This window comes from Chelmon rostratus, chromosome 13 (assembly GCF_017976325.1).
Source record: "Chelmon rostratus isolate fCheRos1 chromosome 13, fCheRos1.pri, whole genome shotgun sequence".
Classification (NCBI taxonomy): domain Eukaryota; kingdom Metazoa; phylum Chordata; class Actinopteri; order Chaetodontiformes; family Chaetodontidae; genus Chelmon; species Chelmon rostratus.
The window spans coordinates 15,171,109-15,190,741 of record NC_055670.1 but is presented as its reverse complement, the minus strand read 5'-3'; the positions used below and the strand labels follow the sequence as shown (position 1 = coordinate 15,190,741).

The window sequence follows — 19,633 nt, the reverse complement described above, 5'->3', positions numbered from 1 at the left end:
ATACGGTAAAGAAGGAAGGCTGCTGGAACAGTTAACGCTGCACACTAAATCACCTGCAACTGTGATTTGATCAAGAAAAGATGTATCCAATTCTTAAGAAGGGAGACAAAATGGTCAAAATCTTTATATTCAATCATTTTCCCTGGCCATCTTTTTATTGTGTTGTCATTTCATGGCTGAGTTGCTTTGTGAGTTTTACAACAGCAAATTAATTCTAGTTTATTAGCACTTCTCATGTTCAAGGTTTTGCTTTTGTTTTCTCTTCAAAATGACAACTAATTGCAGAAATAAGACCCAAACCAAAACTTAGCCATTAACTGCTTTGATAACAACAAGCTAATAGGTTTCATGTCTTAATATTAATATTAGTCAGTTCAGTTGTACCTTCAAATCCTACCTCTATGCTACTGTCTCAGCCTAATTAGAAAGGGTGCATTGTTACTCCTTTCTCCCAGGATGCTTCAAATGTATGTGCACCAGCTTCTAAATGCAGCACCAGAAGCTGAGTGAGAAAAGAAACAGTCTCATAACAAAAAAGCTTGGATGTTTATCCAGTTGATTTACAACTTGATGTCTTACAGACTATAGCTGTTGAATGGTGAAGGAGACTCCACAGTTTGTCAGTTATGCCTTAGGATATTTTAATGCAGTCCTGACTTGCCCCTGCTTTGCATGCCAGCCCTCTTTTCTTTCTGGCTATACAGGTACACAGTGAATAACTCACTCTGGAGAGTCTCTGGAGTGCAACAGCTGCAGAGCGCAACTAAAGCTGGCTGTCTGCTCCAAACACACAGGCTGAAAACACATTTTCTGGAATGAGTTAAGTTTTCTATCTAAAAAGCCTAGATTTAGCCCCACAATAAAAAATACTCTTTCAGTTGTCTCCCATGTTCTACTGGGACACCTAAGGGAATGAGGTACAGCTGATGAAGGCAACTTGGCCTTGTTCTTTTCAAAGAGCTGGGACAACCTCCTATGCTATGTGCCTGTTTGTTGTGTGTAGTCCTGCCCTCCAGCAGTGGTGGGGATTTGGAAAACCCTCTCCTCATGGTTAAGTTGATAGGTCACAGCACATTCCAGACATTTTCTGTCTGTTTGTTTTCCACCAGGAAGGCTCACAATGCAGCCTGCTGCTGCTACAAAGGGCTGTTTGTCTTTGATGTGCACATCACACCTGAGTAGGCCTAGACATTGACTGAACCAACAAAAACTGCATAAAAAAAAAAAAAAAAACTTTTTCACGTGATGTTACACTATAGTCAGAGCAGTGTAATTCGGCATCACTTTTGGCAACAAAGAGACACATAATCAAAACAAAAAGGGCAAAAAGGTGATATCTATCTATTGTAAGTATAGCAGCAACACCATATTAGTTTTTTCAGTACTGTTTCTAAAGAGGTTGCCCTTTGTAGTGCTTCCTCCATGCTTTCATTGAGGGCTGCTTGTTGGCCAGCTGCTGATAGAGCTAAGTTCATACTCCACACAGTCCTGTCATGCTGTGCAAGCTGACCTTTGCTAGCTCCTGGCTAGAAGGTCAAGAGAAGCTAATAGGTGCTGATGGCACTGACCAGGTGCTGATCATTACACTACCTCACTGGAATTAATCACCATCACATATTTTAATTAAACACTGCAAATTCCAGTCATTGACAGCTTATTTAACTGGGAGTCCAAGCAGTAACCATAATCAACACTGTCTGGTAAGATACAGCAGAAGATGTGGTAGACAATCAGATGTTTCTGTGATCTCCCAGCCTTTATTTTCAACCTGACTGGTTTTAACCATCAAGGGCTCACTTGTGAATAGGGCACAAATACAGCAAAGTAAGTAAAAAACAGTTAGAGTAGCTTAAGGATTCATGAGGTTGTAATATCATCACTGAAGTTATTTTGTTAACATGTGCAGAAAAATCACAAAGTGTTCAGGAGATGAAGGCTGAAGTTACTGAGAGGGAGCACTGGAGATGCAGGGTCACTAGTGTCACAGCTGAACACAGTAATGTATTCAGCGATACACACAGAAATTAAATGTTAAACAAGAAAAGTTGAGATCAAATAATCAAGACAGCAAAAGAAACATGCAATGAAGGACTAGTGATACATTTTTACCTTGGCATCTGAAAAACTTTTAAGTCTAAAAGCTCCCTGCAGAGCTCAGCAACCTCAGCCCTGCAGCCCCCCCCCCCTTTATCCTCTGCAACTAATTCACTCAGTACTTGTGAAACACTGCAGTACAAATATTGTGGACAAACTGCACTTATGCAGGAAACATGAATAATAGAAAATATGCTCTTAGAGCCAGTTCTTTATCTTTATCTTTTGGAGACAATTCAGCTCTCTGAAGCAGAGTCTGCATGTGTGTTTTAGTGTGAGTGTGATTGGACCAGAGAGAGGCCAGATTGAGCTGTGGTGTTAGCTGGGGGGTGGTGGACCTTAGCTGCCATCCAACTCTCATGCTAAGCCTGTCTCTACCAGATGGGCACAGAGAGGGTGAGGGATCAAAAGATATACACACAGGTAGGCAAATGGACAGCAAAGAATTTACACCACAAAGGTGACGGAGGCAGAACAAAAGCCTTGCTAGGCAGAAGAATGCGGTGCACAGAGCAGAGTGAAATTTTGCAACGTGTCCTTGAAGTGGGGCATGCAGCTTGTTTGGTCAGCAGATCTCCCTGGCACCGGTGCCCGCTGCACTGGCCTGCTCTCCACTGCATGTGCCATCTCTCTAGCTACAAGGACACACACAGTGTCACCTGGCTCCCGCTATAATTAAGAAAATATTCTGAGCCTGAGGAGATACTTATTAAATTATGCAAAATGGTCCTCATACCGTTATTCATTTAAAAAATGTCCCCGGTTGAGTACTACCAGACGCACCTCCTGGCCAGCCACAGAGCTCAGTGGTCTCTCTGCGTCTGTCAGGATGGGCAGGATGGTGGCCTGGCTGGAGCCTGGCATCGTCTTTCTTCTGTTGTGTTAGCAGAGGGAAGTTTCTGGTGGGCTTGAAAAAGACCAACTTCCTTCCTCTATACAGTCATTCTGATTCAAAATGTAAAGGGAATTCAACTGCAGGAGACCGGAACAGAACAGAAAAATGCAGAGTGATACTGTACATCCAGTAGAAGCCAGTTTAGCTGCCAGTAGCTCTCAAAATAATGATAAAAAGTCCACAGCTTTTAATTCCAATAATTCATAGCAAATAGAAAATGCATGATTTCTAAAAACTTAACGAGTATTGGGGTGGGCCGACGCAAAGGCCGAGTCCAAGGTCTGGGGTTTAATGTATATCTATCTATCTAACACATTAATAAACCATCTGAAAGTAGTTGGCATTTTCACATTTTCAATGGTTGATGTTCTTAAAAACTATCGCATTGCACTTTTCTGAAATCGTGAAAATACTGGAGCAAATGAAGGGGAATTTATTTAGCTTTTGCTGTGCTTTTTCATAGTAAATTAAGTGTACAGCGAGCTGTCTTGGACAGTTACGAAGGGTCCATGTCTAACCAGCGTAATGAAATGTACTAAATGTCAATCATGCCCCACTGATAGTAAGTGTAAGATATTAATTCACTGGCACTTTTAGCTTTTGTTATTACTTGTACAGTATATTGGAGAATGCTACTGTCTGTCACAAGCTGTGGATTGAACGAGTGTGGCAGAGTAATCACACTGTGCAGCAATTTCTGCCATCAATTGTAACCACAGCGATAAAGTACTTCATGCGATAAAACACTGCTGAAAAAGCACCAGTAAGTCAGTGAAACTTCATGGTTGACTCAGTTGAAAGAAAATGAAATGTCATATTTTTGGAATGCATGCAGAAAGGGAAAAAAAAGTTTTTTGTATATCAAGTTTCCAAGCAAACTTTTAAATCCTTCTGAGCCAAAAGCCCTCACAACATTTCTACAGGGAAGTACAAAGGAGCTGGGAAACAATCATTACTGAAACAATGTTAGAGGTCATCTTACAAGAAAAGAAATGATAAAGTAGTAAGTGCTTTGAAAACAACTTAATTACTATTTTGCTAATCAACTGATCCTTAAAGTTACTTGTCAAAATAAAACTATGGTTGCAAATATTTACTGCTTCTAAAATGAGAATCATTCTTTTCTTCCATTTCATAAAACTGTTACATGAATACTTTTAGGTTTGTTGACAAGAGAGATTATTTTTTTCAATTTGAAAGGCTAAGTTATTAATCAGTAAATTGATTGAAAACAATAATGATAATGTTGGTGGAAATCTGAGTCTGTAGACTCAGACCACACTTGAATAAACAAGGTATAAAAACATGTTTCTACACATTACATTCCCACAGCGCCACCCATTAAATATCCATGGCTCCTATAAAGACAGAGACAGGATGTTGAAGAGCATTGTAAAGAAAATAGGAAGGATCTACAGTAGTGGATCATTGTTGGGCAAATGAAACACAGCTCTGTGGTTTGTACTAAAAGTCGTCATTAGAAAAAATTCGATGCTTAAGTATTTTTATGGTATGTTTTGTACTCAACATCACCTATACACAGTATCTGGCCAGACAATTATAAAAAAAAGTAGCTTTGTAGGAATTCTTAATTGTCTCTTTGAGTTTCTAATTTCCTGTAAAACAGTTTCAAAAATGTTGATGACTCATCCTGCACTTGAGGGCGTATGCTAATTTTGCATCCTAAGAAACGCATTCTGAATTTTTATGACGCCACCATGGATGAGCAAAGCAAAGAACGCCGCGGGAGCGGACTGTTTCTGTGGGCTGGGAATCACGGATAACTTTCTAAAAACACGACTTTATGAAGTACAAAAACACAACTTTCAAAACTGATTCCAAAAAAGTTGGGACTTTGTGTAATAAAACACAAATAAAAACAGAATGCAATCATTTGCAAATGAACTGTGTTTATCAAAAACTGTTTAATAAAGTGTTCCTGAGCCCAGGTAGTAATCTCCTTCATACAATCATGTGTTCACAAAGTGGTGAACCTCGCTCCATTCTTGCTCGTGAATGACTGAGCCTTTCCAGGATGCTCGTTTCATACCCAATCGTGATATTATCACCTGTTACCAATCAACCTGTTAATGTTCCAAACAGGTGTTTTTGAAGCGTTCCACAACTTTCCCAGTCTTTAGTTGCTCCTGTCCTAACTTCTTTTAAATGTGTTGCTGCATCAAATTCAGAATAAGCAGATATTTTTTAAATAAATTAATGAAGCTGTTGAGGTAAAACATTAACAATATTGTCTTTATACTGTTTTCAATTAAGTATATGTCAGAAAGGATTGGCAAGTTATCACATACTGTTCCATTTAGGTACGTTTTACACAGCGTTTGGAATCAGAGTTGTAATAAATGGAAAGGGGGACCTTAACAATCAACCCAGAGACACAAGCAAGAAGTAAATAGACCGAACGAGCACACATTTCCATGTTCACAGACTTGCATATACTGGCAGAAGCATATGAGAGCAGCACAAGAATCTGAAGCTCTACTCTGCTCTGAGGCACACCCTTGAAATATTTATGACCTTCCACGTTCTATCCTCATCTATGGCAGGGGCACTGCATAGCTGCCTCTTTATCTCCGAACTGGACTTTGCAGCGGCTACAGCAGCCAGCTAGCTCGCTCCAAGGCTCAACATTCTTCTTATTTGGATCCTATTACAGAACTAACCAGCAGCCATGTACAAAGGTCCTTCAGTAAGCTCCTTAAATCCTCCATGTTCTCGAAGCTCTTAATGTAGAGTGTGATTCTACATTCATCAAAAGTTTGGTTTTGCTCAACAATAGACTGAACTCACTGGGTGAGTCCAGTGGATGTTCTTCTTTCATGCACTGGTGGTGGGAGTAAGTGACCACAGAGAAGAATGAGTCAGGACCAGAACATAGTCATTCCCTGCACGGAGTGGTCTTTTCCTTAACTAACTCACAGGGGCTTCCTGTACACTCATACTTTCCAAAAAGAGGTTTTATGAAACTACTGTCAACCAAAGCTATCCACTAACCCCACCTAGTATGCAGGCCTATGCCCTTAATTGTATAATAATATGTCTATATAAAACAGTATTGTAGGGTGCTCCTCTTGGATGAAAATCATACCTTACAAAAGATATTTTTAAGGCTTTTTAGGGATCTGGGGAAAATATGCCTTTGTATTGTACATGGTATTTCCTCATGCACAGGATAGCTTCCTTGTAGAGGTATTTCTAAATTTCTTCATCTGTGCTTTTGACTGTTATCTATGAAATTGAAAAAGTTTGAAACAACAGCAACATACACATTAGCTTTGCTTTTTTGTTTCTATCATCTCTGCCTGTACACACTTTGGTGTAATGCAGTCTTGCTATTGCAGTTTAGGGAGAAATTAAGAGTGCTTGATTCGATATAAGAGATCTCCCTGCTAATGCAATTGCTGTAGAAACATCATGAAAGAATGAAACTGATGACGATTGACTGCCCTGCCATACTTTAAGGCCCATGTAAACCTTCAGTTCATATGAAAAACTGATTTGGGGTTACTGTGGTCCAATACCAGCAATAAAATACACACTGCTGATCATTACGCCATCAAGCCTCCATCAGTGTAAGAGGTTGACAAGCATGTGCAAGTTTAATCATCACCATCTCATTACTACAATTACCACTTGACAGCAGTTTGCCTGGCCGCCTCTTTACCTACAGGCCTACGATGAATAAAGTCTCACCTTATCGGCATGATTAGATGAGGTGAAACTTTAATGATCTCCATGGGGAAACTGGGTCATTGCAGCAGCCGACATTAGATAAGAGTGAGAGCTAACTGAACACAGTTCTGGTCAGTTTAATCTGACTTTTGATAAATAAGTTTGTTGTGCTCATTGTGTGTTTGCAAGAAACACTTCGTGTTCTTCCAAACACCTAAAACCTGCTACAAACCCTACAACAACCATAAACAAGCCAGGGGCCACTACCAAAAACCTGAAATGCTCCTCTGTAAATGTTTGCTGAATGGGAGCAGGCGAAACAAGCGCAATGACCAACCAGGGCTTTGGCAGTTTCCCAGCTAACACCAGCACTGGACTAAAAATGACTTTGTAATCAGAGGGTTTACAGAGCAAACAAAGGAGGAGGGAAGAAAACTAGGGAATGATAGAGTGAGCCTATGAATTACTCAGCAGACTCATCTCTCCTGCTTTCCTCCCTGCAGGAGATAATGGGGATCATCTGTCTTCTTGCCCTCCTTTATGCCCTGTCTTTTGGCCACTCATCTGCATTCAGGTCAGCTGAGAAATACCACAGGCCCTTTACAATAACTATGATGTGTAGAATTCGATAGGCCGAGATTTCTGTCTACCAGCATTGTTGGAAAAAGCAGAATTACCAATCTGGCCGGACTGCACTGATTAAAGGCCCTAAAAATAAATTTTCTCAATCAGATTCTTACAACGAGTGGTGGAGTCCTCCATGAACACACAACTTAAAGCTAGAACAGTTTTGGTTATTTAACATTTCTGAGAGCAATTTCTGTGCTTGTATTTTTGTCTTGAGCTCTTCTCAGGGGCTTTAATTGGGAGGGGCAGAGTTACAAAAAGGTGATGAACAATATTCAACCACCAGCACCTGTAAAGCTCACTGATTAATTAGATTTTTTATGTTTGATCCATACATAAACAAAACTGTAAACTGAATTACTATAATTATTTCTCATCCCAGTTTCAATCATTCCGAAAGATGTTTTTCTTAACTTTTCCTAACTTTTATTGTCGCATATTTACTTATGAATATTTAATGTTAATGGTGCTTTAAACCTAGAAAAGCTATTTTACATACTTTAAATCCACTTTCCACATTTAAAGCAATTCCAGGTTCCAAGACAAGCTCCAGGTCTACACAAGTGTTTAGTCTTTTCAAATTATTTACTACATAGACACACTGAAAAACAGAATAGCAATGTGGCAAGTTGTAAACAAAAAGAACAATGGCACAAGGATGTAGGACTGTAGATTTAAGATAGATGTTCACCAAGAAATAAAAACAGATTGAGATAATTTGAAGATAAATGCATCTCTAGAGGAAACACTATTCATTATGACCACAATAAGAGTGCACAGATTGTTTATTTCACACATCAGCAGGCCTAAGATGCTGACGCTGGAATATTATCTTGCTGAGCAGTTGGATCGTCTCGAACTCATGTTATTCCAATGCCTACTGCTGCTAAACTGCTTAAGAAAACATACATGACACATCTATTCAACTTCATGAATAATACAGCGTTCCAGCACACTCACACACGCCCACTGGCACACTCATGCATGCTAAAAACCAGAGACGCGTCTCTCGGTGGGACATGCCTGATTTTAAATCCCCATGAGAGGAGCTCATTGAGAAGGATAGAAAACCTGCAGGATTCCCAAGCTCTCATCTCCTTCCAATAATACAAGTCGTTTATTCTATCCTGAGACAGGATGCAACAGCGAGGCAACCGAAGGGCATCATAGTGAGGTGAAGAGTTCACTGCAGCGTACAGGAATAGGATTTGAGAGTGGAAAAAAAGAGGCTGATTGGGGAAAACATAGAGGAAAAATGGAGGTGTAGAGTCATGGAGAGAGGCAGTAAAAGGGAAAGATGGTGGGCAAGAGACAACAGAGCATTTAGTAAAAGAAAAGACTGAAAGAGAAGCAGAAGGCAACAGAGTCAGGGAGATACTGCTATCAGAGCTCCAACATGGCAGGAAGTGACATGTGGAGAGCAGGAAGAGGAAACTGGACAGATATAGATTAATTTGGTAGCTGCTCCTGAAAACATGTCTATGCCATTAGGGGCGTCAGCGGCAGTTAATGTGCTTATCAAAGCGTGCACCTTTGGTCTATTCCTAACCCTGGTATGGTGCTACTGAACACAGCCAACATGGAGAAAGAAAAGACTTTTAATTTAACTACAGGTCAGTGGGTTTTCTATTAGTTCCAGTTCTAGGACAACACCTACTTCCTTGTAGAGTTTCTCCAGAGTTGGCAAGAAATAGGGTCAAACCCTGGGGTCAGATCCCAAATCTAATCAGACTAAATGTAGGTCATTAATTAATATGACTTTACCACAGCTCAGCTATTTTTTCCACGTGAGAACAGCTCAAATAAAAGGAGCACATTCAAACAATGAGTCTCACTGAACTAACGAAAAACAACAGGAGAGCTTTGTGAAAAACAAGCACCCTCTTATTTAGTGCACTGAAACTCTGCATTTAAGGATTTCAAGTCAACAGGAGGATGAGCTCAGCTTTATTTACTCTGCCGTGCTGAGGGACTACAGTTAAATGTTAAGTCCTTCTAGGTCCAAATATGAAGAAAAAAGACAGCTTTTGGGCAAATCATGCAGGTTTCAGATGGCAGGTGGCACAAATATGGGCAATTTCATGTTTTATCTTTACACAGGGATCCACAGAAGCTAAACTCTGTTGAGTCGGCTACCGTATCAAAATTTTTAGCACGCTTAAATACATGAATAGTGCATCTAGTATTTTGTCCTTTAAGGCCAACACCAAGAAAAGTGATCAGCAGATTAATAGCAGGTATAATTGTTAAGGAGAAAGATTTCTTTTTTGTTATTATTATTCTGTGAGTTTTATTGGCTATCAAAACATCTGATTCTGACAAAAATAGATAAAAAAATAGATAAAATCAGATCAAATGTTTCATGTTCAAAACCCAAAGAATTCAAATTAAGATACTTAAGGGAGATGGGACCTGACTTGATGTTTGGAAAACTAGATTTAATACTTTTTATAGAGCAGTAAATGCAAGACCTCCATGTTCAAATGCCTCTCTTTGCCCTTTTTGTACTAAAGTTTATCAAAGTACAAGTCGATGTGCAAAATATCAGCAAAAGTCTTTCAAAAGGATCCTAATATTTGTTCACATAAAAAAAAAACCCTTTGTTGCCTTTGCTAAGCAATGTAAGGACTGTCTTCACTGTTTCAACTTTTTCTGATGACATTCTACTTTCATGGTTCAGAGTCAGAAATCATTATATGGTTCCAGTCCAGATGAAAATGGTGTTGGTTTTTAATTCTACCTTGTCATAAACTTTAAGAAGGTACAGACCCTCTGGTTATGTGAAAAACAGAGCCTCATAATAGCAGCATGGGTGTGTCAGCTCAGCTGTTAACGCTGAGGCAGATAGCCATCTGATCAAATATGGTAGCTGGAGTTTGAACGTGTGGAGTCAGGACAATAGGAACAGTTTGTCTTCATTAGGATTTAAATAAAATATTGCGAACCATTAACCAGTGAAGTTCAGTTTGGAAACTGCCTGCGCCGCAGTAGTTCACAGCTATGAGGAGAAAACTACAGCAGAAGTTCAGTTTGGGAATGACTGATAGTTGCACTGGGGCTTCGCTGATGTTGGCATGTTTTCAAACATGAACCACAACGCCAACATAAAGGGCGGTGGTTTCTGAGACCTGTCATGTGCATAAACAACGCTTAAAGCACCCTCCAGGAAATAACAGCATGCCCCGGCCTCACGGTGCGGCAGCTCGTTTACATGTTGTCAACTTACCTTCAGAAAGCTCCAGCTCCAGCTCCGCCAGCTTCTCCCGGACCTCCGCCGGCAGGGTCATAGCGACAGCCGGAGTAGGCTCCAACATCATCGTTAGCAACCCGGTTGAGGTCCTCTCAGCCATGGTGGTCCAGTACCAAGCACAAATAGGTCCACGGAATCACAGGTGAGAAGGACAATGTGACCAGAAATGAGAAAAAAACGAACCCGTCCTCACTTGTTTTCGGCAAAGGAGGGCAAACAGGGTGTTGGTGCTTCTCCCGTCTCGCTGCAACGTCGTACAGATGTGTGAGAAATCTCTCCAACCGTCATGACACGGCTAGCTGTGGGGCTAGCAGACACACCTGGCTGTGCGCTTCCATGTAGCGTGGAAGGGCAGGGTTCCGTCAGTGTCTCCGTGCACGCTGCCCGTCCCTCGGCACTAACGCTGTCCCGACTGTCCGCGGCTGCTTCCCTTCAACTGTGGAGGGAACTCATTCAACTCCTCGCTCGCTTCCCACGGCGCAGTCGCCATTGCATCATAGCAACAGCAGCCCTGACCGCGCGCGCCCACGAGGCCTACTCCTGTGTTTGTGTGCGTGCTCGTGCCGTCTCCTGATGATGTTCCTCGTAAAACTTGCCTGCCTCCTACTGTCACGACCACAGCGCTGCGTGGCACTCAAGTACATGCAACGACTGGGGAGAAACTACAGCACCATTTAAAGTTCCAGCTGTTTTTTTTTGCATGAAGTGATTTGTTGGACGTTATACAAAAACACTAACAGATTTTTGATTCACTTGCTGCGAAATTAGATGTCACTATTATTTCAAAAACGTGTTTTGTATTGTAAGGATATAATTGAATTATCAACCAGTTAAAAGCACAATTTTTTCTGCTTCACTGGCCCACTACTAAATTAAATGTCACTGTTATCTCAAACAACATGTTTTGTATTCTAAGAATACAAATGAATTATTACCCGGCTAATGGCACTTTTTTTTTAATTCACTGGCAGCTAAATTAGATGTCACTGTTATCTCAAAATCTATGCTTTGTATTGCAATAATATTATTGAATTATCAATCAGCTAATAGCACAAAATAGCTTAATGATGTTGCCAGATAGTATTCAGAACTCCCTGTAAATATGCTACATTTACAACCAGAAATGACTCAATGTTGCAGTTGAAACATTTGAAATAGTTTAAATGCTAACAACGAAAGAAGAAGAAATAGCTGTTACAAGGGAAGTGCTGAAAGGAGTTGAAGTGCAATTACTGAATCAAACTGAAGTGCCTACTTAACTGTTAGCAACAGGTGAGGCTGAAGTATGAGTTGAAATGAAAGTGCTGAAAGGAGCTGAAAAGGCCAGATAAAGTGTACGTGATAGCTTGAGCAGTGAGTGTCAGCTGAAGCGGATGTCCTGAAAGAAATCAGTACAAGATCATAAACTGAAAGATAAGGTCGGTTGAAGTGTTGGCTATGAGGATATAAGATCAAGGTAAGTTTATGGTACAGTTCACACATGTGCTTTACCTACACTTTCACAGACCTAATTTTACCTAATTATTTACACAAGATATTTCAACTGTGTCAAAGTGCTTGACATGAAATTAATAATTAGAATAATATATAGTCACTACTGAATTCAACAAACTGCTATATAAATATTCCTTTAGTGTAGTGATTAGGTCCTAAAATTTGAAAGTGAATTCAGGTCTCAAAAAACAGGAACAATTGTATGACATGTAGGTTGGTGGGTGAGTGGGACAGGTATAGGTTATCAATTCAGCAGTAGCTTGGTTGGTTGGGGTCTGGGTTGACACCTCAACTGACAGTAATCTGCTCTTCAAGATCAAGAAAAACCGAGGAGTCAGTGGAGATGAGGTGGAGGAGGGTTGCAGAGAGCAAAGCCCAAGTGGGAGCAGATTCTGTCAAAGGCATGACTGCAGGCTGAGAGGAATTCATGTGGTCCTGTCACCTGGTCTCTGCTGGTATTTGACGTCATGCGATATTATATGTTATATTTTAATTACTGTTCTTTAATTTTATTGTAATGTAGCAAACAGAATTAGTATGATATACAAAAATGAAAAAAAGCCAAACATACAGCTGGGGTGATAAGTACATAAGGTTTTATCATTAAAACATATTGAAAGTAATAAAAGCATAGATATATTACTATATATTATCATATATTATTATCGTCAGATAAGACGAAGAAATTGTTTCAATACGATGTTTAATTTCCTTACTATTTTATTTTGCACACCTGTATCAAAATGACAACTATATATGAAATTATGCTGGTAGCCTACATGCATACATATAACACAGCAGTGCCTAGAATCCTTCATATATTGGGAACATAAAGATACAGAATATGTTAATATTAAAGAACATAAACTGCATCTTTTGTAAAATAAGTTATAGACTGCTTTACAAAAAGTCAAAAGCCAGAAAACAGATAAAACAGTGTAAAAATAAAAGAAACTTTAAAAAGTATAAATGCAATAGAAGCACTGAGAGACATCACTGTATGAGATAGATAGATAGATAGATAGATAGATAGATAGATAGATAGATAGATAGATAGATAGATAGATAGATAGATAGATAGATAGACTGTAGTGTTTACTTCATCCCAAAGTCATACAGGTAACAAAAACACATACCTGTTTTAGCTACAATGTATGAGGCAAGATAAAGGCTATTCACATTTATGCTTCAAAATAAGTGACATATACAATACTGTATGTTGTGTGCATGTTTAAACATACTGGGTCTGTATTGTGTGGGAAGTAGGGTCTTATTGTTCACATTACTATTAAGTCATGCAGGTACATGGGTTTGTCTGTTATAAAAGAACTAAAACATACATGTAAAAATCATATTGAGTGAGTATTCAAAAATTACTTAAATATATATTAAAACAACCAGTTAAATAGGTTTTGCTTCATCTGTGAAATTAAGTGCAAGTGTTTTGAGTTAATGCAACCAGCAGGTGTCACTGCATGCACAGTAAAAAGGGTTCTTCAGTGGCAAGGAATATATGACATTGATATCAGGCTGACAGAACAGGTTTGGTGAAAGAGATACATTCTCTATTGCAAGTAAAGATCTTTCCGCAGAGTATGTTTCAGTTCAATGAGGTACTCAGCTGCAGGATTCCTTTTGTTGTGTTCAAAAATGGCCCCATTCACTTCAGTATGGACATCAACAAGACATGATTTCCTGTCCGAACACAAACAACAGTTTAGTGTATAGCTTCTAGAATCTATAGCCTTTATGGAAACTGTCTGATGCTAAACAGGAGCTGAATTTGCTGTTGAGTGTTTGCCTGTACCTCCTTTGGCCTTTGTGTAAGGCATCTGTCAGAGCCTTCAGGTAAATGGAGCGATGGTGTCCTTGCTCCAGTTGACGTTCATCCGTCCAGCAGTGACTCCAGAACACATCTGCATCTGAAGGGATTAAATCATATCTGGGCAGCCCATCACACCCATCTGTCTCCAGATCCTCATCCCGGTGGTCTATCCTGGCACAGGGCTGAAACTCGGGGACGCTGTATCTCTGGATGAAGAAGAGCTTGGGCTTGCCAGCAAGCATTGGGCATGCATCACCATTGAAAAGATGTCTGACATTGTCCAGCTGCAGACCTACACTGTACGGGTCTGTACCCAGGAGTCTATTTGAAGTACCACGGCTAATGATGCAGCAGACAAAGCCGTCACCTTCAAGGTTCTCTCTCTGTCTGAAGATCCCTCTGAGAGCTGCCAAAATGTCATCCACACTCAGCCACTTGTAGATGACCACGTTGAAGTGAAGAGCCTTAAATGTCTGTTCCAACATGTCTAGGTGAGTAAGGAAAGATGAAACCAGAAGTTCAATTTTATGCTGATAATTACTCACTAAATAGATTAATGAAAAAACACCATCAGAGTAGGGCTGCTACTGATTATGTCTTATTTTGTCCAATCAACAGTGTTATACGTAAGTAGTTGCAGAAACATTATTTTGCAACTAAGGGTGTGCAACTAAGTACATTTACTCAAGTACTATACTGCACTTCCACTTTACTACACTATTGCCATTTTCTGCTGTTTCATACTTATACTTCACTGCATCTCAGAGGCAAATATTGTACTTTATACTCCACTACATTTATGTGACAGCTACAGTATACTTACTAGTCTATTATTAGAATATTTTACATTAAAACAGATGTCATAAACTTATAAAATACAACACATGGCTAATAAGTGACTTTAGTGGTTCTCATTTAGTGGGCCATTTTCTGCAGAACTTTGGATACTTTCTAATATTTTTTGCTGATAATACCTCTGCACTTTTACCCGTATACCTGTAAGTATGATTATAAATGCAGAAAGTTCACTTGCACATTGTGGTATTTTATGTGTACTTTGGTGATGGATCTGAATACTTCTTCCAACTGTAGGTTGAAAGTGTCAGGTGTCTCACCTCCATCATTACCCACGCAGTCTATGATAACACAAGTTCCTCTGGGATTAGTGTTAAACTTGTACAAATCTAGCTGGCTCTGTAATGCAAAGGAAGAAGCAAAGCATTAATGCACTTTACTAATCAAACACAACTCAATGGTAGACAAAAAAACGACCCAATAGTGAGTGAAAACCTTACCTGATGGCTCTGCTCTCTGTATACAGACACTGGTATGTTTTCTGTCGCTGATAAAGAGCAATACATTATTATGAATATCAAAGTGAAAGACAGTTCCATTTTCCACTTACAGTACCTCAGGCAAACACATTTGTTTGAAGTTGCTATAATCATATGTTAATAATAATAATAATAATAATAATAATAATAATAATAATAATAATAATAGGCTAATATGTAGCCTGCCTACCACTGTGACGGGGCTCTGCTTGTCTTGTTTGCTGTAGCAGATAAGAGCTATTTGGAGGGGGGAATGGACGCTGAGGAGAAGATGTTTTTCAAAAGCATTAGTGTTATGAGAGAGTAAATGAATGATTAACTTTGGGACTCTGTAATACTCACAGGAGTTCTGCACCTTTGCTGTTGGGATGAATGTTGTTCAGATGTTGCAACTGTGAAAGGTGTACACACACACACACAAATAAATGTAAGAAATGAAAGATTATTTAACAAACTGTACTTTCAGGATGGCTTTTTTAACAGCTTTGGGATCACTGTACATGTGTAGCTATTTGGGTTTATTCCATGTTTTCTGTGCCAAACTAGCCTGCATCGCCACACCAATTCACAAATGAGCACGCTCATGTGTTTGGTTCTCAGGGCTGTTGCCAAGCAGCGTTGTAATCTGAATACCACCTCTCTGTGTTTTTGTGCTCTAATACATTTACTGACATTGGTATCTCCCTGTAGGCTTAACTCTATCAAGCCTCTGCAAAAAACTCAGATCTTTTTCATGTGGTCCTTGGACATTGGATTTCAAAAAGTGCAGTCAGGGGAACTGAGTTATTGAAATACATTTTGAAAGAAAAAGTTCATATTCATTTGATTGTGTTTTTTTTAGTTGTTTAAAGTAAAATGGAATAATGAGATTTGGAACAAGCATGTGGTTTTAATAAATACAGAGTTTTAGTACTGTAATTATATCTGTGTGTCAACCTGATGTATGGTATCTTACAATCGCATCTGTAAACTGGACGCTATGCTGGTATCAGTGAGCATGATAGGCTTTGCGAGTTAAATGAAACAGAAAATGAAACACATTGTGTTTTATACTATCTTTAACAAGATAGTCTTGGAAAAAAACATAACATTTTTGTTGGAACACGCTGAAATAACCTTTTGTAGTTCATTGAGTATCTGAACAGTGCATGATCACTGGGAAAAAATGTGTCATATAGGTGGCTTTAACACTGGGTGTCTATTCTGTGTCTCTGCTCAACATGTTTCACTTTTTTTTCTTTGATTTAAAAACCATGTTGTGTATGGGACGTGCTTTATTTCTATAGTGTACATGGTATTGTCATGTGTAATGGACCCTTTCAGTGGTATTGCACATGCGCAAGCACGTGCACACACACACAAATGCGATCATTTTCAGTTCCCATTTTCCTGTGTACCTGTTTCATACTTCACATACATTTCATGTACTGTACAAACTCACTTCAGAACTTCTTTTTCACATTTTCACACTAGGCATTTGGTATTAAATGGTCACACAGTCTCACCTGATGTCTTGTACGCAGTCACTTTTTTGGCTAGGTCGACCCTGCCGATGTTCAGCAAACATTCCTCTACAAAGTCCACTCTTTCAGGTGAAACTATGTCCAGCTTCTCAAGTTCTATTATCACATCCAGAAAGCTCTGTCACACAAGAGAGAGAAGTAAGTTGGGTTTTTTTTGTCCCCTCACGATGAAAGTTGAAAATGACTATATTTGACATTGTTGTGTCAAGTGATATTACACCAAAACTCCCCTCCCACACATACAGGAATGAGAAATCCAGTCAGTAAAAACAAATGAGTTTTTGCTTTCACCTTTGCTTTTTCCACCTTCTGATGGGGTAATGTGGTGCCTAACAAGAACTTCACACTGTTCAGATCTTCACTGGCCATATCTTCACTTATATTAGCCATCAATACTCTACAGTAAGGGGGAAAAAACATGATTGCCTTGAGAACCACAATCAGGCCTATGTTAACTTGAATGATTAAAATATGTATGTCTAACTTGACTTGTTAACACACATCCTACCTGAATCTTGGCAGAACCCGCCTGTACATCAGAGTCATCTCCACCTCCTCTCTGCTGGTTTTACACACCTTCCTCAGGATATCAAAGCGTCTCAATTGCAACATCAGCTCCCTCAGGAACAGCTGACCGGTCTCATGGCGCATCACTTTACATTTCAGCATCTCCTTCATGCAAGCCACGCTGTAGTCCGTGTCCAAGCTTCCGCACAGGTAGAAGAGGCACCTGCGTTCACCGCTGCTGAGAGCCTCTGCAATTTGATTAATGGCTTGAAGCTGAAGTTGTTCTGGAAGAGCCATGGCATTTAGCAGAAGAGGAGTGACAGCTGATGGACTGGTAAACCTACAAACGGGATCGGGTTAAACTACTATTATAATACTGTTAGCCGTGAGTTCCGATTAAACTATCATGCAAGTATAACAAGGAATGCGTAAGTAGCTGAGAAAATTACTGAAACAACCTACCGTCTGCCCTCACAAGAGACAAAGAGGAACCACGTAGGAAAATGACGTACTATTATAAAGCTTGTGGGGAAAGACCCGTTTCGTGTAGACCTAAACCGAAAGCCTTTGAGACGGGCATGCACGGCTGCTGACACACATATATAGGCACCAGTACTCTTGACGATGGGTGCGCGGTAATATCCAAATTCTTGCGAGTTTTATAAAGCTACACAACAGGTTGTGGCAACTGAAGTGAAAGTGAAAGCAAAGAAATACGCGGCAGTAGAACGATTAAAAAAAACTTAAAGGCACAATCAGAGGCAGCATATGATCTGGACCGAAATCAATTTATTGACAATTTATTAACACTTAAATTGATTTCTGTTAGATGAACAAAGGCTACTTTTTGTCACTTTATGCTTTTAACACCAATGCAACATAAAAAATAGAACTTCGTGACAATTAAAAATAAGGACTGCTTTTATTTTTTATATATATTTTCACAGTTTTTATATTTTCCAACTAAGCTGCGTTGCTTCAGGATATTCTACTGGTGTCACTTTACACATCCTGAATATATGCAATGACATCGCTGTATTCGTGGTAAATCATCGCTATGCAACGTGGGCTAAGGCGCTCAAAGCGTGATGTGAGTTTTCCGACAGACATGAAGGCATCACGGCTGCTCCCCCTGCAGGTCGCCTGAGCTTTCTGCTTACCAAAGCGCACCGAGTTCCGCTCAGCCTGGCCAATCGTGTCACCATTGCAGTGTGGAGAGATCATACGGAGGTGCTGCTCGCTGGGAGAGGGATCATTTGGAGGAAAGATACTCGACCTGGGTGACCGCCCTGGGCAAACGCCACCCCTATTTCCCTCATACAGTCACGGCGTGACATTGCCATAACCACCTTTAGTCGGGGTGAGTATTTCATTACCTGGTAGCTGGCAAAACAATCAGAATTTTCTAGGTAGTCGCAGTCAAGGGCTGCTGGTGACTTGGAACATCATCCACAGTGTTGATGTGGATGTAAACCCGCGGCGAGGAGGCTTAAGCGTTAGCGCGCTGGCCAGTCCCGATACATCGGTAACTGTAGATTATCTCGGGGGCACAGAGCAGATGCTTCGGCGTCGGAGCCTGGCAGCCAGCAGCCAGCCGTTTCGGCCTGGTCACGACTGGTGAAAAAGAAGGATGAGGATGTCCACCAGCTGCTGCCTAGAACAGACAGGCTAACGGCATGCGAGCCAAGCTAAGGCAGCTAACGTTGACGTACTGGTTCAAGCTGTCGTGGCAGCGTTGTAAAAGACGTTAGCTAGTTAGCCGTAAACTAACGCTAGAGCTGCGTAGAGCCATCCAGGTAACACGCCAGCTAGCAGCTAACAGTTTATAAGGTGGGTTAAAACAGCACGAAGGTTGTCACTGAGCGTCAGCCGCTGCGCGTTTCGTCCTGAAATGTATAGCTTCACCTTTTCCACTATGGTAGTTAAAGTTGAACTCTACAAAAACGCTGCAGCTTGTTTGATCAAAATGTGTTTTATTTTGAAATCATAAGCGGAAGTACGAATTTTGCACCCTTGTACGGCTGCATTGCAACTTTTTAGGGCTAAAAACAGCACAGACATTAATCTAATGCCTCTCGCTCAAAGGGTTGAGTCTGATTATCTTCAGTCAGGCTACCTGTCTGAAAGGAGTTGCTGTAGAGTAAATCACTGTCATGTACAGCCGTTCAGCTTTAGTCTCTGAGTAACCTTTGCCATTGGCAGTTACATTTAGTGGCTAGTTAGTGACTTGTTTGTTTTTTTCCTCCCTGGTTAGTAGTCATTCATCATTCCACCATGTCTGTGAGTTTACAGCATTACCATGATGGTGATTTAAATCACCAATGCATAGGTATTTATATGTGCAGAAGTACATACATGTTTCAGTGGTTAAGTTAAGTATGAACACGTAACTGA

The 19,633-nt window shown here is 40.2% G+C and overlaps 3 protein-coding genes across 10 annotated transcripts in view; 1 reads left to right on the top strand and 2 right to left on the bottom strand.

The window, feature by feature from the left end:
• Positions 1-11,038, bottom strand: part of dip2a (disco-interacting protein 2 homolog A) — an 81,830-nt gene extending 70,792 nt beyond the window's left edge. For all 4 annotated transcript variants that reach the window (XM_041950099.1, XM_041950100.1, XM_041950101.1 and 1 more), the window contains exon 1: positions 10,533-11,038. In XM_041950099.1, coding sequence (XP_041806033.1) covers positions 10,533-10,656 — 124 coding nt within the window. In that variant the 5' untranslated portion in view covers positions 10,657-11,038. The remainder of the gene's footprint in view (positions 1-10,532) is intronic.
• Positions 11,039-12,560: 1,522 nt separating this feature from the next.
• LOC121615974 (CASP8 and FADD-like apoptosis regulator) lies at positions 12,561-17,927 on the bottom strand. Of its 2 annotated transcripts, none has more exons than XM_041950540.1 (10): positions 17,702-17,927; positions 17,241-17,579; positions 17,024-17,129; positions 16,715-16,850; positions 15,552-15,601; positions 15,400-15,469; positions 15,171-15,217; positions 14,991-15,069; positions 13,858-14,362; positions 12,561-13,745 (listed from the first exon to the last, which is right to left on the bottom strand). In XM_041950540.1, the coding sequence occupies exons 2-10, from the start codon at positions 17,534-17,536 to the stop codon at positions 13,616-13,618; spliced, it is 1,419 nt and encodes a 472-aa protein (XP_041806474.1). In that variant the 5' UTR covers positions 17,537-17,579; positions 17,702-17,927; the 3' UTR covers positions 12,561-13,615. The 2 variants fall into 2 exon arrangements, with proteins under 2 accessions (XP_041806474.1, XP_041806475.1); XM_041950541.1 differs by having other exon boundaries at positions 12,562-13,745; positions 17,241-17,487.
• Positions 17,928-18,444: 517 nt separating this feature from the next.
• LOC121616033 (protein FAM126B-like) overlaps positions 18,445-19,633 on the top strand; it is a 44,196-nt gene continuing 43,007 nt past the window's right edge. For all 4 annotated transcript variants that reach the window (XM_041950624.1, XM_041950626.1, XM_041950623.1 and 1 more), the window contains exon 1: positions 18,445-18,599. The gene's annotated coding sequence lies outside the window, so the exon portion shown is untranslated. The remainder of the gene's footprint in view (positions 18,600-19,633) is intronic.

What these genes read in the sequence shown, in the direction of transcription:
- LOC121615974 (XM_041950540.1), bottom strand. Translation starts at nt 17,536, where the DNA reads ATGGCTCTTCCAGAACAACTTCAGCTTCAAGCCATTAATCAAATTGCA. An exon ending in AGAAGGTGGAAAAAGCAAAG is followed by an intron (nt 16,851 to 17,023) that starts GTGAAAGCAAAA and finishes CTTGTGTGACAG; the next exon opens with AGCTTTCTGGATGTGATAAT. An exon ending in AGCAGAGCCCCGTCACAGTG is followed by an intron (nt 15,218 to 15,399) that starts GTAGGCAGGCTA and finishes GCTCTTTATCAG; the next exon opens with CGACAGAAAACATACCAGTG.